General features: G+C 48.8%; 1 protein-coding gene and 2 long non-coding RNA genes across 5 annotated transcripts in view; 2 read left to right on the plus strand and 1 right to left on the minus strand.

Annotated features, from left to right (window-relative positions):
- The window catches only part of LOC142583127 (uncharacterized), a 115,130-nt gene extending 113,685 nt beyond the window's left edge, over positions 1-1,445 (minus strand). The window contains exon 1 of one of the 2 annotated variants that reach the window (XM_075693461.1): positions 595-1,441. In XM_075693461.1, the coding sequence (XP_075549576.1) occupies positions 595-855 (261 nt within the window). In that variant the 5' untranslated portion in view covers positions 856-1,441. Of the gene's footprint in view, positions 1-594 lie in introns of both variants that reach the window. The other variant, XM_075693470.1, reaches the window with a different exon arrangement.
- Positions 1-22,893, plus strand: part of LOC142583143 (uncharacterized) — a 92,472-nt gene that overhangs the window by 28,942 nt on the left and 40,637 nt on the right. The window lies entirely within an intron of this gene.
- Positions 583-11,079, plus strand: LOC142583138 (uncharacterized). Its single transcript, XR_012828553.1, has 2 exons — positions 583-696; positions 10,918-11,079. It is a non-coding gene; the product is annotated as an uncharacterized LOC142583138 (long non-coding RNA).

A 22,893-nucleotide genomic window follows, 5' to 3' on the forward strand; every position in this document is an offset into this window, starting at 1 on the left:
TTGCAGGTTCCTTATCCATTGTTCAGTGTATTTTTATTTTCAGGAGTGTGATTTCTCTATTCTTTCTCTGTAAATGTTAGCATTGCGGTAGCAACGCTAGCTTTGTTTGGTCTTACAACTATGCTGCCTTTCTCCCTATCAGTACACATCAACTGAGCTAGCTTACGCGCATGCCAGCGCACAGCACCTAAACTAGCTCGACGTGTAGACCGTAAACTGATATCAGCGCAGACGCAATCAGAAGCGTACGCTGCGAAGGAGCCTCGCTCAAGCACTGGCGTTAGCGCCATGACAGAGCGCTATCATTGCACGCGCATGATGTGCGCGTGAAACCAGTATACTGCTGAAAGCAGCTAAGGCTATATCGGTTATATAAACTGCTACCGGCTACGACGTCGCCAACGTCAAGCTACTGAGTCATTCATTGCCGCGCATGCCCTTCCTCCTACCGGCGACGTCGCAAATTAAACTACGCAAAAGTGCGCTCTTCTACGCAGTGTTTGGGGGGTGCGATTAGACGCCTCCAAAAAGGAAAAGGGGGAGGAGGAGGGGGTGTTCTGGCGGGAGAGAAGCGCCTATGGTACAGAGGCTTACTGCTGCGTCAGGTACCGCCGCCGGCCAGCGGCTGTGGCTTCCGGGGCCCGAGTGGTTTCTGTGGCGGAATGCACGGCGGCTGAACGCATCACGAGAGCTCAGGTAGCAGTATTCTTGGCGGTCCTCACGTTCCGGTGGCGGCTGGCGGCGGTGCTTGGAGTCGCTCGGCGAACTCCAGTAGACGCCGGCACAACTTCTGACACCGACGCAGGAAGGGCCACGTTCCGCGCCGCCATGGCTGCTGCCGCATGCCTGTATCATGCTCGCCCGACGAGCAGGGGGTACTCGGCGCCGAAAAAGGTCGAAAACTTGGCGTCGCAAGCTCCGCGCCGCGCGGTTATTGACACAGGGCGCTCAGAGGGCACCAAGAAACGCAGGCGCCGTGAAATGTGCGAGCGCTTACTCGCTTGCGCGCTCTTGACTGGCGACGCAGCGTCCAGGCGCCACTCGCGCGCAACGAACGCCGAAACACGCAAAACGTGTAGGCGTGACGCGTATGAACTCCACTACACTATACACACGCGCACGTACACTGACGCACCCGCGTTGCCCCGTTTGGCGCGCAGAGTTTCGCTGTAGTAGTGCTCGCGCTGGTTAACCTGACGCGCACCGCAGAGAAAGACACGCGTTCGCCGTCGTAGTCGCGTGATCGCGGCGTTGTTCTGCACCGGCTCGCCACTGGCGCGCGCGTCACGGCCGAGGCAACAGCGGGCGGCCACGCGGCAGAGCGACAGGCGGCGGAGGAGCATCGGCGCTGCGCCATGACGGCGGCAGCCTTGCGGGCGGCGTCGCTGCGGGTCCTGCCAGGGAGCGAGGAAGGACGCAAGATACAAGCAGAAAGGAAACGAGCGACAATAACAAAGTGCGGCGAATGAAGGAATAGGAGAGCGCCGGCGGGCCGCTAACGCCGACACAATGCGTCCGGCAACAGCTGTGAGCGTGTTCGAGGGCCGCCGCAGTCACGGTCGTGGAGCGCGTGCGTGTTTGCGACGTAGGGGGCAATTTTTTGCTTCTTGCGCACAACATGATAATTAACGGGGAAAAGCAATGCGTCTCTCACCCTCTGTCCCATCTTTCCAAATAACGGTTGTTTGCCGCTTCCGCGGCTATAGTGATTTCGCTGCGAGACCGACGTATTGTACTGGGGTCGTAGAGTAAATATTTCTTAAAGCTAACTGCTCCCCTTGCTTATGTGCTTTTTTCATATATTTTCCACAGGGCTCTTCAGGTCAGTTAGGGGCTACCTGCGAGCATAAAGTGTTGATTGCCTGAGTGTCCTTGATCCGGATGATTGGTGGTACAGCTTCACAGCTGCTGCACCCACGCAGTTCAGTGCACTCCGGAATTCTGGGTTTCGTACTTCTATTTTTTTTTTTGGTCGTGTGCGCATAGCGCGATGGTCAAAACAAAAGCCTCCTGGGGATATATCTACAAACGGCTCTTGCCTGTTATAACAACAACAGCTTTCGCCTGTTGGAGAGACAAGCGTTCGTCATCGAGCTGAAAATTGCGCAGCTGTTCGGAAAGAAAAAGAGAGGCGGGGGCTGCACATATCGCTGCATATTGCGCTGAAGGCCTCTACTCATAAGTGAAGAAGGGAAATAGTTCAGCGTTAGGTGGTGGTTCGGTACTTTGTTGAATTGACACCATAGCGTAAACTCGTGTGTGGTTGTTTTCTCCAACTGTTCGTCGTATACTTGACCGCCTGTTAACGCTAATGTTGCACGGGATAAGGCTTCATGCAATTTTGTGTGTACGTTTATAACATCGTTTTTCAGAAGGTATAGGATACATGGAGTAAACGGAAACTGCCTGCTTTCAGACATCCACAATGGCTGACCCACGTAGCTCTGCCTATCTGCAAGGGGCTGCTTCCAATAACTCTTTAATCGCAGTACAACAACAACAACAACAACGACGACGACGACGACGTTGCTGCTGCTGCTGCTGCTGCTGCTGCTGCTGCTGATGATGATGATGATGATTAGGAAGCGCTTCTGCTTTATATTCCCTCACAAACATCGCTGGGGAGTGAACTTTGAAGTTTACACCAGCCGTAAAGGAGGACAAAGAAACGGACGAACGAACAAAACGAAAATGTGACAGACGAGTCTCGCGCATCCATTTGCCCCTTTCAATTACTCCGTACCAAACTCCTCTAATACCAGAAAAAAAAATACAGTTAATGTTCGCCTAGAAGTAGCGGGCAAAGACCTGAGCAACAACGGAAACATATAGCAGCATTTGCAAGTTAGATTCGACCTGTTCCGTGACAGCGCTGACAGTATTCTTGACAGCCCCTCACGTGCTGCTGCTGTAGTTGCTGTTGGTTCTCTGCTATAATATTCATTTAAAGAACTCACGTCGCTTTGGTTACAGGCCGACGTTCGAGTGCCAATGAACTCTTCCTGTTGTTAGGCCGATAAGGACAAAAAAATGTTAAATAAACGCAGCTAAATAAGAATTGGCTTAGTTCAACATACAGTTAGTATAGGGAGCGGCCAAATATAGCAACCTTTTGAGCAGAGAAGAAACTCAAGAGAAAGGGCGGGAACGACTTTTCCATGTCTTTTTCTCTTGTTCGCAGTAAATGTACCTTCGCTGAGAGCTTGAACGCGATGTTTGACGGCTAACGCAAATGAAAGTTTCAGGTGGACGTGTCACAGAAACAAAAAGGCCCTCTAAGGCCATGACGTACTTAAAAAAAGAAAAGAAAGAACGGAACGCATAATTGCCCCGACTAAGCTTCTCCTCGACCTATTTTTGAGCCGTTTTTCTTTTTCTTTATTTGCACTGCGTTGCTTTGTGCTCGAATTTTATCTGCTGCACCAGACCATCAAGGATTCGGAATTAAAACTTCTTTAACGACAGTAAACTTGCACACGAAATTAAATAGCATATGCTTGAGTGTGGTTGCGCTCGCCACCAGCCCGTTTCAAAGGGGAATCCAATCATCATCATCATTACCATCCTAAGAAACTCAGTATCCAGAAGCAATGTCACTGCAATAATGGTGAGCCTACATGGGCTGATCTGCGTAGACCATTTCGCTAGCATGGTAGATTGACAGAGCACGAAATAGGGAATATTTTAGGGAATATATCAAGTAGGAAGATTGCGGAGGGCACGCGAAAATCACGAAAAGCTTTCTTTCTGCGCCACGTATACTTCGTGCGCTTGCGCCCTATTGAAAGATAAAAAAGGGGGCGGGGGAATACATGGATCCCGCTCTCTGCAAGCGAGATAATATTAAATACTGTATGCTAAAATAGCATAAATAAAATAAATCTAAGATTGTGTTTTATTTAGATAAAGAACTAAAAACCAAGCAGCGGTTTGCCGACATTTACCTTTATGCGCTGGTTTATGCATGTAACAAGATGCAAACTTTTTGAGAGACGCTGCGACTTTTTTCTTTTTCTTTTTTTTTTACAGCGAAGCTGTATAAGGTTAGCCGATTCGTTCGTCCTTCTGTCCGTCTGTCGCCTGTATGCCGAAACTCCTCCGGCGCAACCCCATGCGCATGTGCGGAAAAGAAGAGACAGAGAAACGCCCTATTGGCTGCGCCAGTAGTGACGTCGTTGCTCTCCGTCGCAGCCGAGCGCGTGTGCAGCAGTATCTCTCCCGCCCCGAAATTGGTAGGCCACGCGTCATACGTACTCCTGAGGAGCAGGGAGCTTTCGATCAGCAACACCGCGAGCAGAATTGGGAACGAGCTAGTCTACTACGCACCGATGCTGCAGCCCGGGCACAAGAACAGGGTCGTGAAGCCGAGCGCAAGCAGCAATTGTGTACCGAGGATCCGGCAGCGTACCAAGCCGACGTTTAATGAAACGTCGGGATTAAACCAGTGATAAACACCGGGGCCGCACGTTTCAGGTTCACTGGTTAACCGTCTGTACTGAGTGCTTGGGCGGTGATTTTTTTTCTTGCTTTGCTCGTTGTAATACCCTGCCCTTGGCAAATGACAGATTGGGGACTCGAAGAGCAAGGTGCAGTGACAAAGTATTGCGTGCCTGTGGATCAGCCAGGCTGGCGAAGGAAACCTGCTTTCAGATATAAAACTGGATTAATTACGTCTTGGTTGGCTTGTCCTCTAGCAAACATTCTTTCCTACCCTTCGTCTTTGTTTTAACGTCCACGGAATTCTCACCTGAGCGCCAGCCTGAAACTGGTTAGCTTTAGTCTTGATAACTTTATTTATCATCATCATTTATTTACTGTCTGTTAAGAGCCCCAGGTTTGGACATTACATAAGGGGAGGGTAGCGAAAGAAACATATATGCGCAGTCATTTTATTAATTAATGAAATGCAAATATCAATATTAGCGAGAAAGTCGCTAAATTGGGCGAGTTCTTAGTGCCCTTAACGACAACTTTGCCGTCTTGTAGTCTCATCGACTTCAATAGGGACGTAAATAGCCAGTGAATTGGCCTGGCAAAATTTCTCATGGGACTTCAGCTAAGTTGAATGCACCACGTGCCCCCCATTTTATCCCAAGTTGAATATATGCGCCTTCACTTGTCGCTACTTCTGAATACTTATTAGTAATGAGCTTATTAGTGATCCATCTGGTTGGCTGCAAAGCGGCTTTTTTGCGCAAAGCACGAAGAGATCAAGCACCGTTTAAAAAATAGCGGGCTCTTTTTTTGTTTTTTCATTCCGACCGTTGACTCGCCACTGTGAGGGATAATTTCAATCTATGGTTTAAAAAATAACGAAGTTATCTAAAAGAGGGGGGGGGGGAGTACCGATAAAAGAAAATGAACAAAAAAAGAAGTCATGCAAGTCATCATCCTCACGACCTGGCAAATTTTCGCTAAATATGTAGTGTTTTGGGCCTCGACCTGGCCACATTTAAAAAAAGAAGAATTTACAGACACTGGTTAGAATCTTCAGTCCTACGCCCGTTTGTACACGTTAGCTTCTAGTTCAACAAAGATGACAACACAGCGCGCTGCGTCGCCGTCGTCACCGTCACCTTCGTAGGCGCGTATGTTGTGCTGAAGCTAACATGTATACAACTCGCACCAACTCGACCAACAACGCGTACTGATATACTCCGCTCCACACTGCCTTTCAAGCAGTTATGGTCGGTCTGGCACACACACCATCCATGATGCACGAAACGTAGCATCGCAGTTACATACGAGGTTGAACCACTGAGGCTCCTGGGAGGCCCCATGGCCCCACGTTTGCGCGAATGCCGCGTGTGTGTTCATAAAAGCGATGTTCGTCGCAGTACGTCGGCCGAGAAAATCGGAAACAGATCGCTCTTTCGCCACAGGCAACGCGTTGGGCGACGCTCGAAAGCACGACCGTCGCAGTCTGCCGTAAACAATCCTATCCAATGACCGCAAGTCACCGCGCGATGCGTCCGTTTTGCGAGCGCCGCGACAGCGGGTGGCCATCCGACACCGCGGGCATGTCGAACCACGGAGTTCCGTTGGTTGCACGTATGTGTAGCAGCGTGAGCTGGCGTTCCTTTTTGTGTGTTTGTGAAAATTCTCTGCCTATTTGTTCACTCGTTGCGCAGTTGTTATTTTTCTCTTTTTTTCCGTCTTTCTGGGAACGTATATACTATAGCGTGTCGTCGACGTCATTGCACTGCACACACTCGTTGGAGTGTACGGTCACATCCGGGACGCTGCGTGCTTGGCGTGCCTTTCTCTCTCGCGTACGGGCTGCGTGCATTTCCCCGCACAACTCGAGGAGCACTTTTTCCTTTTGTTTTTTTTTCTTTAACGCGCGACGAACAAGCGTCGCTGCGGCGAAAGCGACACGCGCCTCTCGATCCGCGACTCGTCCTTCCGCTGTTTACACTTCAACAACGCCGAAGACCCAAGTTTTCTCTGTTCCTTTCTGGGATACCCGACAGTCGCGTGCGCGAGGGATTTCTGGGCCGCTGTCACGCCGTGTTCACAGCAGTTATTCCCAACACGCACTAGCGACAGCGCCATGTGTCAACTGCGGCAGGCACGGAAGAAGTGGGACGGGCTCTTTGAGGCCCTCTTTGCTTTCGCTGGTCTAGTTCACCCTGTCTTCTGGGCTGTTCATTCCTTCGAACCAACATTCCAAACAGTCAACCTTGTTGGCTCAAACATTGAGATAGCCAAAATTTTATTCATTCATTCATTCATTCATTCATTCATTCATTCATTCATTCATTCATTCATTCATTCATTATGCGCTTAACGCCACGATAGTAACATTCTCGTTTACTCGATTAGAATTATGCTTCCAATATTAAGGTCCTTATCGCATAAAAAACAAAGAGAAATTCGTAAGCGGGCTTTTCCGCACATTACCTCTTATTGCGGAGATGCCAACTTTGGTGAACGCTCCTTAGCTAAAGCTGTGCAGACACGTCTGAAGCCGAGCTTTAAGGTTATGTAGAGGTTATGTAGAGGTCTTAAGGTTATGTAGAGGTTATGTAGAGGTTTTAAGGCTATGTAAATATTGTAATAGCAAACATTGATGCCTCAAAGTGGTGAGTTGGGCCATAATATAGCTCCACACTAACAGAACTACAGAGAAAGTCGGCACCGCAATCGTTCGGACACCTTTGAATTGTAGGTAGCACATGCATTTTTCTATACAAGTTGGATTGGATTCATTGAGAAAGCGCACTGCGGTGTCTTCCATTGCAATTTGGGCTTCGATTGTGTTGTTCGGTAACATCTTAACGTTTCCTTAAATCAGTCAAGTAATGTACTCGTTCACTCATTTGCTCGATTGCGTAATTTCATATTCATTCATTATACAAGCATGTCATCACGTTGTCATATCTTGCAATACCCCCCCCCCCCCCGTCTATCACCATGTACATAAGCGTGTTTTCTAAAAGCATTAAACAAGGTGTTAGTTCGGGCCACGTACGCCCACTTTTTTTTCTCTCTTATGCGCGTTCTATAGTCTTTCCATCAGTGTAATACTAAGCGCAATACAATGATGAACGTCCACCAACTAGCCGCGTTCATTGCTTTACTAAAAGCATGGGAAGGCAAGCTACATCAGCGCCGGCGATCCCGAAATTTGACATTCGTTATGACGCATCAATAAAATAAAAATTAAATAAGACGAAGCAATACAAGGAACAAAAAGGAAATGAATGAAGAAAATGTTTATGTGAGAGATCTATATTACAGTACTCCTAGTGATGTGTCACCCACAGACAGAGCTAGTATACAGGGTGTTTTCTTTTTTTTTTTAGCTGCACCAAATGTCTAAAAATTGCCTGCGACAGATAGCACAATTCTAACCTTTGATCTAAATTACTCGATGAGGCCGCCGTTACTTCTAAGCAAGATCAAATTGTTTAATTGAATGATTAACATAATTACGCTAATTAACTTTTAATTTACTGTTTTACGACACATATTTCAATCTACGAAATGTAGGTACTGAGTATACAAAGCATATCGACTTAACCAGTTATGAGGATGGCATCGATTTCCAGATATGTGCCGTCAAACATGCAGTAAAAATGCACAGTTGTTCCACTTACTTTATAAAGAACGCGCTGTTTTATGCATTTAAGCACAAACGTAACTGCAACGGACACATTGAAAATTAATATCTTGAAGCTGGTGTAGTCCTGACAATTCGTTCCAAGTCGATATGCTTTGCATACTCACTAGCTACAATTCATGGATTGAAATATGTGCCGTAAAGTAAAAGTAAAAACTGAATTATCGCAATTATTTTAATTATTCAATAAAGCATTTTCATTTCGCACAGAAGTAATGAACACCTCACCGAGTGATCTTGATGAAGGGCTATCTGCGACAGGCAATATTTAAATATTTTAGTGCAGCTGAAAAAAAAAAAGCACCCTGCATAGGTCTCCTTCCTGATGCGACCTCCTTTGATATCCCACCACCAGGCTGGAGGACATGTGTGCGCATTAGCGGTGAATAGCCGCACGACCGCAGCTTACCACATGCCACGGCAAGTGCTCAATAGATAGCCGAATGTTATATAGAGGCGGATAAGGCTCTCAGGAGAGGTTGCCCCCAAGCATTGAGGACTGCGAAGGCTGGGCACCTGGCCAGGAGCACTGCTCCTACATATTTTGCCACTAGGTGCCCGGCAACAATGATTTACCACATTACTTCGCCTTCCACGTCATGGTGCATGTCCTGCAGTTAATCCACCCGTAATTTGAACAGGATGAGTGCCCAGAGACCTGGAAGGAAACGTGCGAAACCTTCGAATACCCTCGACAGGACACCCTCGAACACAGGGACACCTCTGCCTCTTTATACTCTAATATGTTTATTTTGAAACCTTATGAGTATGGTGAGTGGGTTCACAACCAAAAAAAGGAAGATGATGGGGGGTGGACGGGGAAACGGGATTATCAAACTTGCAAGCCGGAGAACAAGCCTTTCCCAACGGCTTCACGTCCTTTCTCGCCTGCCCGCCCCGACGTCAGCAAGCACGCAGCTGCCTATGTAACTTACCCCTCCAAGGAGCACGCAGCGGAACGGCGCAAGCTGGGGTTGAAAGTATGGAAAGCACCTGTATCTCTCAGACGCGCGAAGAACTAAGTGCCCTGAACAAATTCGCCCCCAAATATCGCTCAAATTTTCGCACCTCAAAAAATCGCTGGAGCTGCTGCCCTTTAAATGACGAGATGAACTCATCAGCATCACTTGTTTGTGAATCGAGGCAACAGCGTGAAAACGTGCAAATCACGTCGCTGTGGCGGCCGAATTTACACTTGCGATGACTAGCCTCCCATTATACATGAAATGTCGTGAGATAAGGAAACGTAACGGTGCTGGTTATTCACGGAAGCTTGTCTTCAAAGGTGCCGTGGATGATGCCGTGTATGAGAGTGGCTCTGTGAAAATATCGTATACACTCTTGCTACCTTTATGAGTGCAATCTTAATAAGCCACTTGGACCACATTCCGGGCGAAGAAGGCACCAGTAGTGCTATATACTTCAACAAAGCAAGCAGCACCTTGTAATGAGGCGCAAGCTCGCGACGGCAACGAAAGAGGCTGTGCCGACTCGCACTCTGAATGCGTGGGGAGGCGCTGCCGCATGAAATTAGGTATGCGCTCCTGAGTGCGTGCAAGACAATGGTCGGTACTCGGGCGGACGGCTTGCTTATACGTGTCGCCGCAAGTCCTTTGGCGCGTTCTTACACTGTGCGGCGTTGCTCCTGCGTTCTGCCGTGCAGTACGCGCTCGGCGATCCTAGCGTGCGCGTATGCGTGAGGCAAGAAGAATGCCTTTGTCCTGCGCTCGCGCCTGCGTCTTGGGTCCTGCGGCGAGCGCTTCGATGGCTTTTCCGAGAACTGCACGCGCGCGTTCAAGCGAGAACATGCGAGCGCGCGCGCTCCCCGGTTCCGCCGCTAACGAAGTGCCAGGCGGAAAAGAAAAGCAATCAGAGCCCACGCTTCGTTAACATCATGCCTCACAACGCAACCAGCGCGGCACTGCTGTCTCGCTGATCTGCAGGTCACCCGTTGAAACGAAGAGCACTGTTACGCAATGCAGTCTCTCAGTAACTGACAGCGTTACCGGGCATGGCGATGGCAGCTTTAAGACGTCGACAACGGCACGACAACTACACTCCGTTGGCTGATATCTAAGCCAGCGAAAAGTTGTCTTTGGAGGAGAAGCGCGGAGAATGGCTGTTGCGCTGAAAGCCCCGCTGCTAACGACAGTGCTTCACTTGACCTTGGGTTGGCTTAGTTTAATGGCATTATCGACATTAAAAGTGGGACTTCATGCAATTCTCTCCATCAGTCGCTTGGTCAGTCATCACAAGATGTCACTGAGCATAAAAGATATCCTTGTTGTGAGCCAGGTGCTGTAACCACCACATCACGGCAGTTTCATTGAAGGGCCGAAATAGTGGGAACGTGTTATGCAACTCAACCCCCATGCGCTTAGGCAGTCACATGCGCCAATTTGCACGTGCTTCGCGGTAGGCTAGCCTGCCATTGCAAGCACTGCGAATTTTTTAGCGATAAGGAAAAAGCCGGCTTTTTATCTGTAGCCAGGTTTCTCGTTCGATGAAAAGTCTGAAGCAGTTGTCAGAGGCAACGTCAGTGAATAAGCACTCTCTACACAGAGTAATGTGGTGTAAGCGCATCGCAAGTAAAAAACGCGCTGCGAACGTCTCGCGTAAATGCATTTATCAGAGGTAACGTGGGTTTTCCTCAGCTATATCTACATTACATCTCGTTCGCTCTTAACAACGAGCATTTTTTAGCAGTATATGTCCCTGTGAATTGTACTACAACCTTGAAAATCGGTTATTTGACTGCCTCTACACCCAATGTTATCTACATATATCTTTAGCTTCCACCAGAACACCTCCACCCCATGCCCTGGTGGCTCCTCGTGCAGCGCATTCAGCCCGTTCAGCACATTTTCCTGCCCCGAAGCAACACCTGATGTGCTGACAGCAAGGACGGCTCGGACGATGAGCCGTTTGGACAATAAAGTTCCTATTTCCCGCTCTCTCGTTCTTAACTTATTCATGACTACAATTTACAGTGCTGCACTTTGAGCGTTACACTACAGACTGGCATTACGGACGCTCAAACTTGGTTGTTAAGGGCATCACTGCTTTGCGCTGTAAGATTGCTGTTCCACCTTAAAGTAGGAAGTGTGAGCGGTAGTAGCCACTTTATGGCCACATCTGTCACAGAAAGCAGTCGAAGTGGTGCACGAACAATCTATGAAGCAATGCCCGCACGAAATCGGGCTTTGATGCACGTATCCTGCCTGTCAGATATGATACTAGCTCGAAGCTGCCGGCGAGAATTGATTTCTTTGCGCATAATAACAATTTTTCGTGGCAGTATATAACGTTGCCGAGCCCTTTCGGCACTTATGCACCATCCCTCTGCCAAATCATATTCACTGAGCATCCGTTCTGGTTGGCATTTTTTAACACCCCGTTGCACGCCGCCGCCATCGCCGACGAGCCGCTGCAAGATATAAGCAAGTGGAAACGGACTAATCGGATACGACGGCACCACTCTCCTCGCCCGGTTATTTACTTTCATTGCGCTAGCTTGGCCCCACAGAAACCCTCCACAATTCTCCGCGCTCCATACCTCTTGTCAGCCAATTAGATCAGAAAAACTGGTCGGTAGGCAATACTGTTCGCTTTGCCATCAAACAAAATTCAGTTCCTATAAACGAGAATAGCGTTTGATTGCGCTGTTGAAACAACCTTGCGGATGTTGCGTACTCCAGGGTAGCGTACCGTACTGCTGCCGAGAAGTAGCGGCGCCTGCCTATCGAAACTCGACCGACATTACTTATTTGGTAGCGTGGCGTTGTCGGCGGGCTGCAGGCATCCGGTAGATCATGGCGACCAAGCAGGGGCGAGACGATTTGCTAGTGCGAAACTCGCACGGTTTATTCAAAGGTAGTTGAAAGAAAATAAGAAAAGCATGAAGTATGAAGTATGGAGTATACCGCAAGTACATTTCGGAGCACCTTAAATAGGCTCTCTACAAGTGTGGACGGGATCTTACTTCCGTCGATGACACGTGACAGGCACAGAGAGAGGGCCCCTCCTCCTGCATTACCGAGCACGGGATGGAGAAGTCGATCCTCTTTTCGACGAATCCGGGGAGAAGTTAGGGTGAATGACCTCTTCGGCGCCGTGGGGTCCGGCCAAATAGAAGGTAGGGGGATGACGTATCGCCCTTGGCGTCCGGCCATACCTAACACGGGTCACCGCCCGTGGTCGTCTCAATGGCTACGCAAATCTTGCCTCAGGAGAACGGAATTATGTCAAAAGGAAATTACGTTATAGTGTCCCTGGATACAGAACGACAGGACAGCGACGTTCATCTGCGACATCAGCACTTCAAAGCAGCCTCCATTCGCCTTCACCACGATGTGGTCTTTGGATCGGGGAAATCTTTTGTATTTCGTTCACGCCAGCAAGAATGAACATGCACTGATAGCGATGGTCGTAAACAACTAAAGAAGCTTCTTTGGAAGCGTCACTCTCCGGGCGTGGAGCTCGTGTTAAACGCCACCCTCCACTCGATACTCGACTTTCTTTTACGGTGCAGTGAGAAGGAAAGCAAAGAGACGATGCCTTGTTTCTCGCTTGTAGCCCAGCGGCGATAGCACACTCACTCGACAGGCAGCGTGCACGTGTGGTACGCTCGCTCGAGCAGCGCGCGATAGCGGGGCGCTGACACGGTGAAAATAACCTCCTGCGCGCGCGCGAGATGCCGATATCGACTCGCGTGCCACACGGCCTGCGACTGCCGTACACCGCGGCGCACTTCGTGCAGAACCTGTCTGCTATCTTTTCACCGACGCTTGCGTGCGGGACTTCTATCTACAACCGGTGTTCAAGTTGTCAACCGTGAAACAAGGCCGATTCGGTATTGGTGACCTTGCGCCCTTTGCGCTGCACGCTAGCGTATTTATAAGCGCGGCCAAAAATAGCAGTCGCTGTCGCAACTCGGTGTCCCATTTTAGTGAAGAAAGTGCCAAATAAAGAAGTATCGCGGCGAAACCTTTGATAAAAGGGTGACCAAAATTGTTTGCCTTGATGCGTATACTATATAGCAGAAGTGCAAGGCTGCTCCGCGCATGTTTCGTACGCCTCTCCTTCAGCGGTTCCAGTCAGAGTCACTGTTATGCCATATTCGACCGGTTGCACTTCTAATCCCTCTCGCTTGTCGATGCATCTATTCGGCTGGTCGAAATGGAGCGTTGGTAATACATTAGGCTTGTCCTTTTCGAGCGCACGCATTGGGTTCAGAGCGCTCTGAAGCACTTCGACATACTCTGACATATATTGTCGAAGCGGTTAACGGGCTCACGTATGGTCATGTGACCACGTCTTGGGTTGCTGCGCTGCTCACATCGTTTCCCTTTTGGCAGCTATCTTGCGATCTCGGCGCCTTTCATGCCACTGCTTGACTTCGCTCTGATGTGTGTCGCTTGTGCGTTACGCCAGACACGCTCCACACACCCCGCTCCAGAAAAAAAGAAAGAAAGAAAGAAAGAAAGAAAGAAGGAAAGGAAGAAAGAAAGAAAGAAAGAAAGAAAGGAAGAAAGAAAGAAAGAAAGAAAGAAAGAAAGAAAGAAAGGAAGAAAGAAAGAAAGAGGCCGTTGGAGTGCATTGGTTTCGCCTGCGCTTCTGTTGTCTTCAGCCAGCTCTAGCCAGCAGCCCCGCCGGATGCTTGCATTGTCTTCTAAGCCGCTGTGGCACAAAACCGGAAATATCTCGCAACTCTGTTTCATTTGATCGGCGACTCTGAGATTGCGGAGCAAGTTCAGCTTGCCTGTTTGTCCTCTGGCTCGGATTCTGAGCGATCGCAGAACATGCAGACTCCTATACGGAGGAGGAAGGTGACCAGCCAAATTTACCATTAGATTGAGGTTTCTGCTCCTACAAAGTGAGTCTAACAGCGCACTTCCGCCTCAAGGAACATTCTATACAGTTAAAACGGTTGCCTGTAGACTTAAAAGCTATGTTGAATTTCTTAAACGGCGTTTCGAGTTAAAAGATACCAATCGAATACCAATAGTAAGTCCCGAATGTCGAATCGGATATCGAATAGTCAAATGCTGACGCATGTTTTTTACAGCGGGTATACTTATTTCGGTATACATAGGTACCACGCCTGTAATGACTATTAGCGTAAAAAAGACAGCTAACTATCAGGGATGAAGGACCAGTTTTAGACGGAAGATCACTAATTGTCGCGCAAAGAACTGCACAAATAGGCTCTCTACAACTTTAGAGCCTGACTCCAAACAAGCTTTATTAGGAAGAATGGATGTGGTGTGAATAGCTTTCGAAAAATGCTAAAGATATGGTCGCAGAACAAGGCCAATAAGCATAGGTCGACGCAGTAACTGGATGCTCCCTCACACTCACCCACCAGTATTTTTTTATTCGTCTATACACTCACTCACACTCATATGTTCTCACATTCATCGGCCCTCACTCAAGCTCCTACTCACGCCCACATATACTCGCCAACGCTCACTCACGTTCATATTCGCTTTCATTCAGTTAATGGCGTCCACTAATGCTCGCGTCCCCTCACATTCACCAACACTTGAGTACGTACAGACGGTCACTCACTCACGTTCATGCTCACGTCCAATCAAACTCACCGGCATTGACTGCCGTTGATACCCGCGTTCAATCACAATTGTTGTCACTCATTGGCACTCTATCTCGTCTGCTGAATCAGCGTGGAGCGACTATAAGTGAGTGAGCTCATGAGTGAGTATGCTGACCTATATATGGCCAGAATTCGTGGAAAAAAGAAGTATGCTGAAGGATATGGTGGGTCCCTAGACATATGTAAAACGGCCCATTGCAAAAAAAAAGAAAAAGAAAAAGATCCCAAGTCATGGGATAAAATATATAACTGCTACATGACTAGCCTACAAATGCATTAAATAGCAAAAGTCACGGATTGACATGTAGGCTTGCGCTAGTAAACCGGAAGCAAAGCTTGCACTACCCATCTTGTTTCTGCATTGCTTCGAAAACTTTGTTGTCTCACTTCGGGCAATCTGTTGGGGTATGCGAATATTCTAAACTTCTTCAATAAGGAATCGAATAATATCCTATTCCATTCGGTCTTCGAATCGAGTAGACACTATTCGGAGATGCGAATACTTTTCGAATATTTACAAACGTCAACTGCACCCAGATAAACATAAAATTGGAGCAAAAGTATGGCAAATATTGTGCCCCCCCTTCTCCCCGCGGGCCTAGTGTAGACATAAAACATGAGAGCTTGCGTAGTGGAGCAGGCTGCGTCATTTAGGTAGCCATACTTTAAAGGCTGTACACCGATTATTCGCACTCTCTGAAGAGCCTTCTGCATGCGAAGAAACTACTTGTTTGCTGCTGATGCTCCATTCGTGCTTTTAATAAACAACGCTTCATAACGTACTATGTAATGAAAGAAACTTGCTAACTTTAAGAATACTGGAATGTGGACATCGTTTTATATCAATTGTGATAACGGCTATTCATTGTTCAAAAATTATTCGAAGGGTATTCGATATTAGATTAAACTGGATTCGCTCCTGGCACTATTCGATCCGTATTCGGTTCGGTCTCAAAAATCACTGTTCGCAAACCCCTAGTAGTCTTCGATACTTTGTTTAGCAAACGTACAAAATAACCAAGACTTCACCATTCCGCTGTCGCGAAATATTCATGCACTCTTTAACATTCGAATACGAATATTTAGTGTGTAGTTTTCTATTCGTATTCGAAACGTCGAATATTCGCCCATCTCTAGTTTTAAACTATAGGGCCGAATTCGCAAAGCTTTTCATTCGTAAGTGCTCTTTGCCATACACTGACCGCCTTCACTAAGTTCTTGATGTCCAGTAACAGGATTGGCCAGAATTTTCTCTTACGAACAATGCTGGTGCATGAACGAATTCCAGTCGATCATAATGCTTGGCATATCTTTAGCGAAGGCACCCAGTCAGTGAGAAAGAGCCCTTTCGAACAAAAAGCTGTTTGTAATTTCGGCCCTTGTTGTGTGAGTGAATCCTATAAGGAATGAAATCAAAGGCGTGGGCGGGCCGATTCTGATAATGCTATCACGTTACATTCGTTCAGCATAAAGACCTAGCTTCATTGTCTCTTTCTCCGGGTTAGGCATTGCTGTCTTGCCGTGTAGACTCAGCGGGGGGTCTCTCACACAGCTGTTGCGCTCGCGTCAGAGTGGCATGGAGTGAGAAAAACTTGCGTCGCCACGGGCTTGAACGAAGCACAGCTGTGGCGTTAACGTGGATTAGTCTGGATAGGAAGCATTTGAGTAGTGGCGCTGGTTAATATGCCACAAATGGTGTTCGTATAGTTCAGTGCGGCCGCTAAGGATATTTACGAACGTAGCACTCGGGAAGTACAATTGATCATGTATTTGTAAGATTTGTAGGCGCATTGCAAGATGTGGAGACGTCAGGTATACGATTCGTACCTCTCTGAACATATACGCCCCTACATATATTTCTGTATGTTCCACGAGGCCAACATCGTCTCGGTATTTAGAGCTTGAGGGAAGCCATCTCCGGTATAAATATGCTGAAATATGAAGCAGCGACGATTGCTCACTTCGTTTAAGAAATAAAGAAGTCAACTTAATTCAGCTTCGTGTGTTGCTTCAGCGCAAGCAATGCCATCCCGTGCAGGACGTCAACATAACATCGACAAAACGTAACATATTATCTACATTAATGTAATGTTACATACCATCCACTCAATTAGCATGAACACATACATGTACCTCCAAGAAGCTTCGCTTCCAACGATTCAAACCTCAGCATACTTTTTTTCTCCCTCAAGCCAAATGACTTTATTGTCATGCACCTTGATTCCTCCCAAGTGAGCTAAATCACTGTGAGAAACGTAAGCAGTTTACGTGGGGTAAGTAATTCAAGCGAGCGGTTTCTCGCTCCCCGGAAACATTACTCCCTTCGCGAAACAATGCCACTATACGCGCCGCTCGCCGACAAGACTGAGGAGTCGCGTTAGTTCTCCCCTCTTCCCAATTCATACTCGCAATGCGTATGACCTCACAGCGCGCGCTCGATGACGTCTCATCCTTGTGCTCGCATCCTCAACTCGCACCGACATTGCAGGCGATTCCGTTCCCATTCCCAACCTTCCGCGGGCCTCGCTGATTGAGTCACAGTTTTCTTAGCCTTCATCGCATACATAGCGACCCACCCAACGTACCGCGAGCCGACGCGTCAACACGGACGACCGACGCCACCTGTAAACACAGTCGGCCACCGGCGCTACCCTTCTCGTTCTAATAATGTGAAAAAATCCACCGCCGCACCGACAACGGGAGGCGCGCGCATGCATATTGCGCGCGCGCGCTGCAGCTTTCGCTCAGGCAGTCGGTTCACGCAGCGCCCCCCCCCCCCCCCCCCCCCCCGGTCCCGCAGAGCTAAGTGAGCGAGCGCTTGCGCTCGAACGGCCGACGCCCACATTTCCTCCCCTTCAATATATATGCAAAGCGCCGAGACCGCATTCACTATTTCGCAGCCCGCGCGGCCGGAGCCTGACAGCCGAAAGTTGTTCGCGCGCTCTTCATGCCATGATCCCCCGCCGCTAATGGCTTCAGACTGAACAGAGACGACGCCCGCGGAGTCGATGGATGCCATGGGTACCCGCTCGCTTGGCGGCATACTACATGGACGCATATGCACTATATGGTATAGAACAAGCGGGCACGTGTTCTGCACGCGATGATGCGAGGCAACGAAGCTGTCTGGATTCCCCTCTCAGGAAGCTGGGACGCGGCTCGAGATATTCCTCGGCATAAGTGAATATATCGGAGAGACAACGACGACGCCCATGCACAGCACTTTACGCCGGTGACTAGCGCTTATGAGGTCAAGGAACTCGGCGCGATGAGAAACGGAACGGGCTAGCGCGAGAGAAAGCAGTACGGATTGATGTGTTCCGCGTTGCAGATTTTCATCTCTCTTTTTTTTTCGCATGCTCTCGTCTATCCCGCGCGCGTGCTCGCGTTTTCTTATCCGCTTCTCTCTCTGTTGTTCTCTCTTCACTTTCTGTCATAACTTCAGAGTGAATTTGCTTAGGTAGCGGATACGCTATTTCCTAAGCCAGTTTTTTTGCACGGAGTTCACGTGCATCAGTGGCATGTATACGGAAAGCTTATTACTTATGCGTGCGTGCGTTGTGACGCATTCCCCCATTTTATATTAACAATACCTTGACATGCCCTGCATACATGTGTACGGCCTACGGGGAGCCCTTTTTCGCTTGTAATTGGATGTAACGAAACCAGCGCGGCACTCTTGGCCAGCAGCAAATCGTGTCAACAATGGAGATACACGCGTGCCAAGACAGACGTAAGACGGCCACGCTTCGAGCAACTTTTGGTTTCTCCTGCAGAGACAGCTCGAGCGTTCTGATTAATAACCATGCTAGTTGTAGCTCTCGCTTTATTCTCAAAGCCTTCAGTTCTTTGACTTTGCAAACGGCGTCTGCAGTCCGATAGAATAGTGTGTATTGGTATCGAATGTGCAGCATACGGGACGTCCGCTGGATATGTGTGCGGCCTCCTCAGTGTAGAACTGGCAGACAAGAGACGATTTTTGGCGCCTCTTTGCTGCACACCTCCTACGCCAACTCAGAACTGACTTTCGGTTCAGTGCCGCGTTTCCTTCGCAATGACGACGAAGCCCGTCCGTTATATGCATAGATGTAAGGTACAGTCTCAGGGGCCGAGGGAATCTTATTGTAAGAAAGGTGAACAGAGTCGTCTTCAGGGACGCGCATGCGCCTACCTGTTACTTTACGTTGGACGTATGTTAATGGGGAAAAGACAGAAAGGCGAGCGCGAAAAAAAGGGGGAAGCAAATGGAGCGGAGTCGTATGGCGAAGGTGATGGTGACGGAGCTGCGCTATCCAGCCACAAGCGTCACAGTGTGCGCTGGTGGACACAGGTCAACGCATGGCTGACAAAGTTCATGCGACGTGAGTGTTTTGCGCAGTTCACAATGCCAGAGGCAATTTTTGAGCGTTATCTATTCGCTTGAGAATGAGCTTCATTATGGATTTTGAAGCTTAGTCCTCAGGGTACCTTCATTGTTTTGGTTGACCTCCGATGCGGCAATCCCAGAGCGGCAAAGAAGGTAATGTATTCAAATCCACTATTACTCTGTGCAGTCGGAGCAGTGTGTCCGGACAAAATTCGCAGCTTTTAAAGCAATATTTGCCCGTGGCCGGTCACTTTCTCTTCTCCATCATCAGGATTGGCTGGAATTTTCTCTTATGCGAACAATTCTAGCGTAAGAGCGTTTTGTGACTACAAGCCCTGAAGCGTGATCTGCAACAGTTTGCACTATGTCAAGGTGAATCAGCGTCACTGAAAGCCAAGTCCGTTGCTCAGAAATTTAAAGGGCACTAACGGGAAACGGTAAATTAGCTTAGACTGGCAACCTGTATACTTTTCATTAAATGCTTGTGCAGCAGGCGTTGGTATCATGACGTGTACCGGCTACTCTTTTTCGATTAGCGAGACAACAGATAGCAAGGACAGACTGGCTATTTTGGAGCCTGTGTACGTAAATAAAGGTAAGGTGGCGGACAGAACATATGTGTGTGTGGTACTACGAACAAACATCACACTGCATCGCTAATATTCTTCCAAAATCCTCTTTTCATGTGTTCGGAGGGAAATGTAGAATAATACGCGGAGAAAATGAAACCATTTCTTCAATTTCGCGTCCACACAGTGGTACCGAGGACGTCAATGTGGCGCCGTAGGTTACATTCTATTCTCGGGCAGCATAACGTTTCCAGATGTTCCAATGTCGGGTCTTTTTGTACTCGGAAACGTAATGTCATCCTTATTTGTCGACAAACGTTTAAATGTACCATCGTGCAGACGCCGCCAAGACATATTGTGCCAGAGGAATCTCGTGCGAGAATTTCTATATAAGTGGCTTCTCCACTCAGCTCTCGTGTTCGTGTCCAACTCTTGCTCACAGACTTAGATATTTGGTATTCCATAGGTGCAATATAGAAATATAACTCAACCTGATAATTTTATTTGGTGTCTCTTGGAAACTTCCTTCCCCTACGGTGCGAGCAGCTCCTTTGGCGGAAAGTTGGGGCACTGAGTGCATGTATAGCAAAGGGGAGTGTTGATGTCATGGTATATATGCGCTAGGTCGGTGACGTATTTAATGTGCGCCTGAAGGACGAGCTACGTCGTCGCGGTGGAAGAGGGAAAGATGAGCGCCGAAAAATGGCGCCCTTCTTAGTAAGTGGAGCGCGGAACGCTTTTACGTCAACGTGTAGCGTTATACTCTCACCTGCCTGGCAAAAATGTTATAAGTGGCTATAACCGCAGACATGTAAACCTTGCAAAACAAGGCATTGCGGTTATCTAATGGGATGCGAGCTACGTACGAAAAGTGTATTACGCCCTAGTATCAAATCTCTGCAGTCTCCATAGAGTTTGAATCTCACCGGTACCTACCGAGAAAGCTAATGTTGTGGTTAATATCGCTAAAAGTCACAAATAGTGCCCGAAAATCGGTTTTATTCTCCATCGGCGTAAAAGCAGGCAGGCAGAAAGTGAGTGAGTGAGTGAGTGAGTGAGTGAGTGAGTGAGTGAGTGAGTGAGTGAGTGAGTGAGTGAGTGAGTGAGTGAGTGAGTGAGTGAGTGAGTGAGTGAGTGAGTGAGTGAGTGAGTGAGTGAGTGAGTGAGTGAGTGAGTGAGTGAGTGAGTGAGTGAGTGATGTCTCCCGATGAGCTTTGGTTTCAATTTACGTAAGATTTCAGCTTCGACCAGGCGCATTTGCCTTGAAATCTTGCTGGAAACAACGCCTTAAGATGTCAAAGAAAGAGAATACAGTTACATTAGTACCCTATGCTCTTCCCCTTGTGCGTACAGGATGATGGTGTAGAGGGACGAGTGAGCAGATGAGGCATGAGCGTGCGAACTTGGAAATACCCACTGCAGTCGTTCGAGCTGCATCAAGGGACCGCAACAAGACTCTCAGAACGAACTAAACCCGATTCTCAAATTCTCAAAGAGGGCCGTCTATTGTTCAATCAAGTTAACCAAGTCCCGTGACAAAAGCGTCCAGTCGTCGAGACACAGCATGCCAGAAGAAATCTTTAGATGGCTACTTGGATGGAACTGATGCACACAGGGCCCATCGGGAAAACCTGGCCACCGTGACTTCTTTCCAGTCTTTGTTTCTTGATCTCTCTCTCCTTTTTTTTCGGCTGAGCTGTCAGAGAAGTGTTTGTCTCTGATGCTTTGGCCGTAGTGCCGCATTTCATCTTGCATTTGCCACTAACTAGAAAGAACCAAACAGGAGACTGCAGTCCCGAACCGACGCCACTGACTGGAAGGAAGCAGAATGTGCGTGCGTGCGTGCACGTGTCCACCGATATACGGCAGATGATTTATACATCATCGTTTCCTAAAACGGGTCTTAATGATCAGACCTGCTGACTTCTCTTTCCGCTAGAGCAGCCGTCACGACCCACTGCAACAACCACAAGAATAACAAAAGAAGGTGAGTGTCGTCGTGCTTTCTTTGCGAGCAGTGATGCAGCTCCGTATAACGCTGCCCATCGCGGGCATAACAACGGCACACGCATTGTCCATACTTCCGGTGGCAGCACTGCGGCAGTGACATGATGATTAAGTTCTGATAGGGCACCACTGAATGTGTCCCGAATAGATACAGACAGGAGCGACCGCGAGTAGATGTCGACGGTCGGACTCTCACAATACAGAAGTCTAGCTTCGCTGCTTCCGCCATTACCTTCAATGAGACTCCGACTGTGCCAACGATGCAGCATCGCATAAAACCACGGCACCCATCCGTTAGCTGTCCGCTGGCCCGCGGATTTCGATCTTGATGCCTGCGGCCTCTTCAGCTCCAACGTCAGCCATATACCCGCAGGATCTCCTCTAGTTTTCCAGGATAGAATCGTGTCCATCTACACCACGGTGACGCCACTGATCGTTCATATATAAGAGACTGATGCCTCACGTCCAAGAACGAGGGCGGCCGATGTTGCGGCACGACGCTGATCGACGTTCACCGCGTTTGATTCCGCGAGCGACCCGCGACTGAGGCGCCGTGCACAGCCCGCAAATTACGCGGGCACGCGTCGTGACTTACGCGTCTTTGTTTTCTCTTCCGCGCACTGTGCACATAAGCGCACGGAACACGACAACGCCGTTCCTTGAGCGAAACGACAGAAAAGAAGAGATCATAAAAATAAAAAACTGCGAGTGGCGTTCCATGTATACGACGTGCGCTAGTGCGCACCCACACAACCGGGCGCGATGGTTCGGAGCACTATAATCGAGCGCCGACGAAATAAATCATTTTCTCATCAAGCCCGCGTCGCTTCAACCCGTTATTACAGCGGCCGCGCCGGACACCGCTCATCCGCCGGCATGTAGCGGTGCACACCGCGCCGCTTGAGTTCTATTTCTCGCTCGCTCTCTGGTCGCTCATCGTGGGCCGCATGCCTGTAGCACCGCGAGAGAGTCGGCACGCGCGAAACGCTTCAAGCGTTCCACGAGCTCGCGCGCGCCTCGTGCGGTCACTGGCAAAGAAGAGTGACGCGCGCGGCCCGCGGCGCATTCTATACATCGCCGCGGCCACGTATCACGACGCCGGCCGCGGGTTGACGAGTTCGGGTCATGGCACGGGGCGTCAGAAACGGCCCGCGTATCACGAGCCTTCCCTCCTCCCGTTCCCCCGACCCGCGCGCTGATGCCCCGAGAGGAC

Source organism: Dermacentor variabilis, chromosome 1 (genome assembly GCF_050947875.1).
Source record: "Dermacentor variabilis isolate Ectoservices chromosome 1, ASM5094787v1, whole genome shotgun sequence".
Taxonomy (NCBI): domain Eukaryota; kingdom Metazoa; phylum Arthropoda; class Arachnida; order Ixodida; family Ixodidae; genus Dermacentor; species Dermacentor variabilis.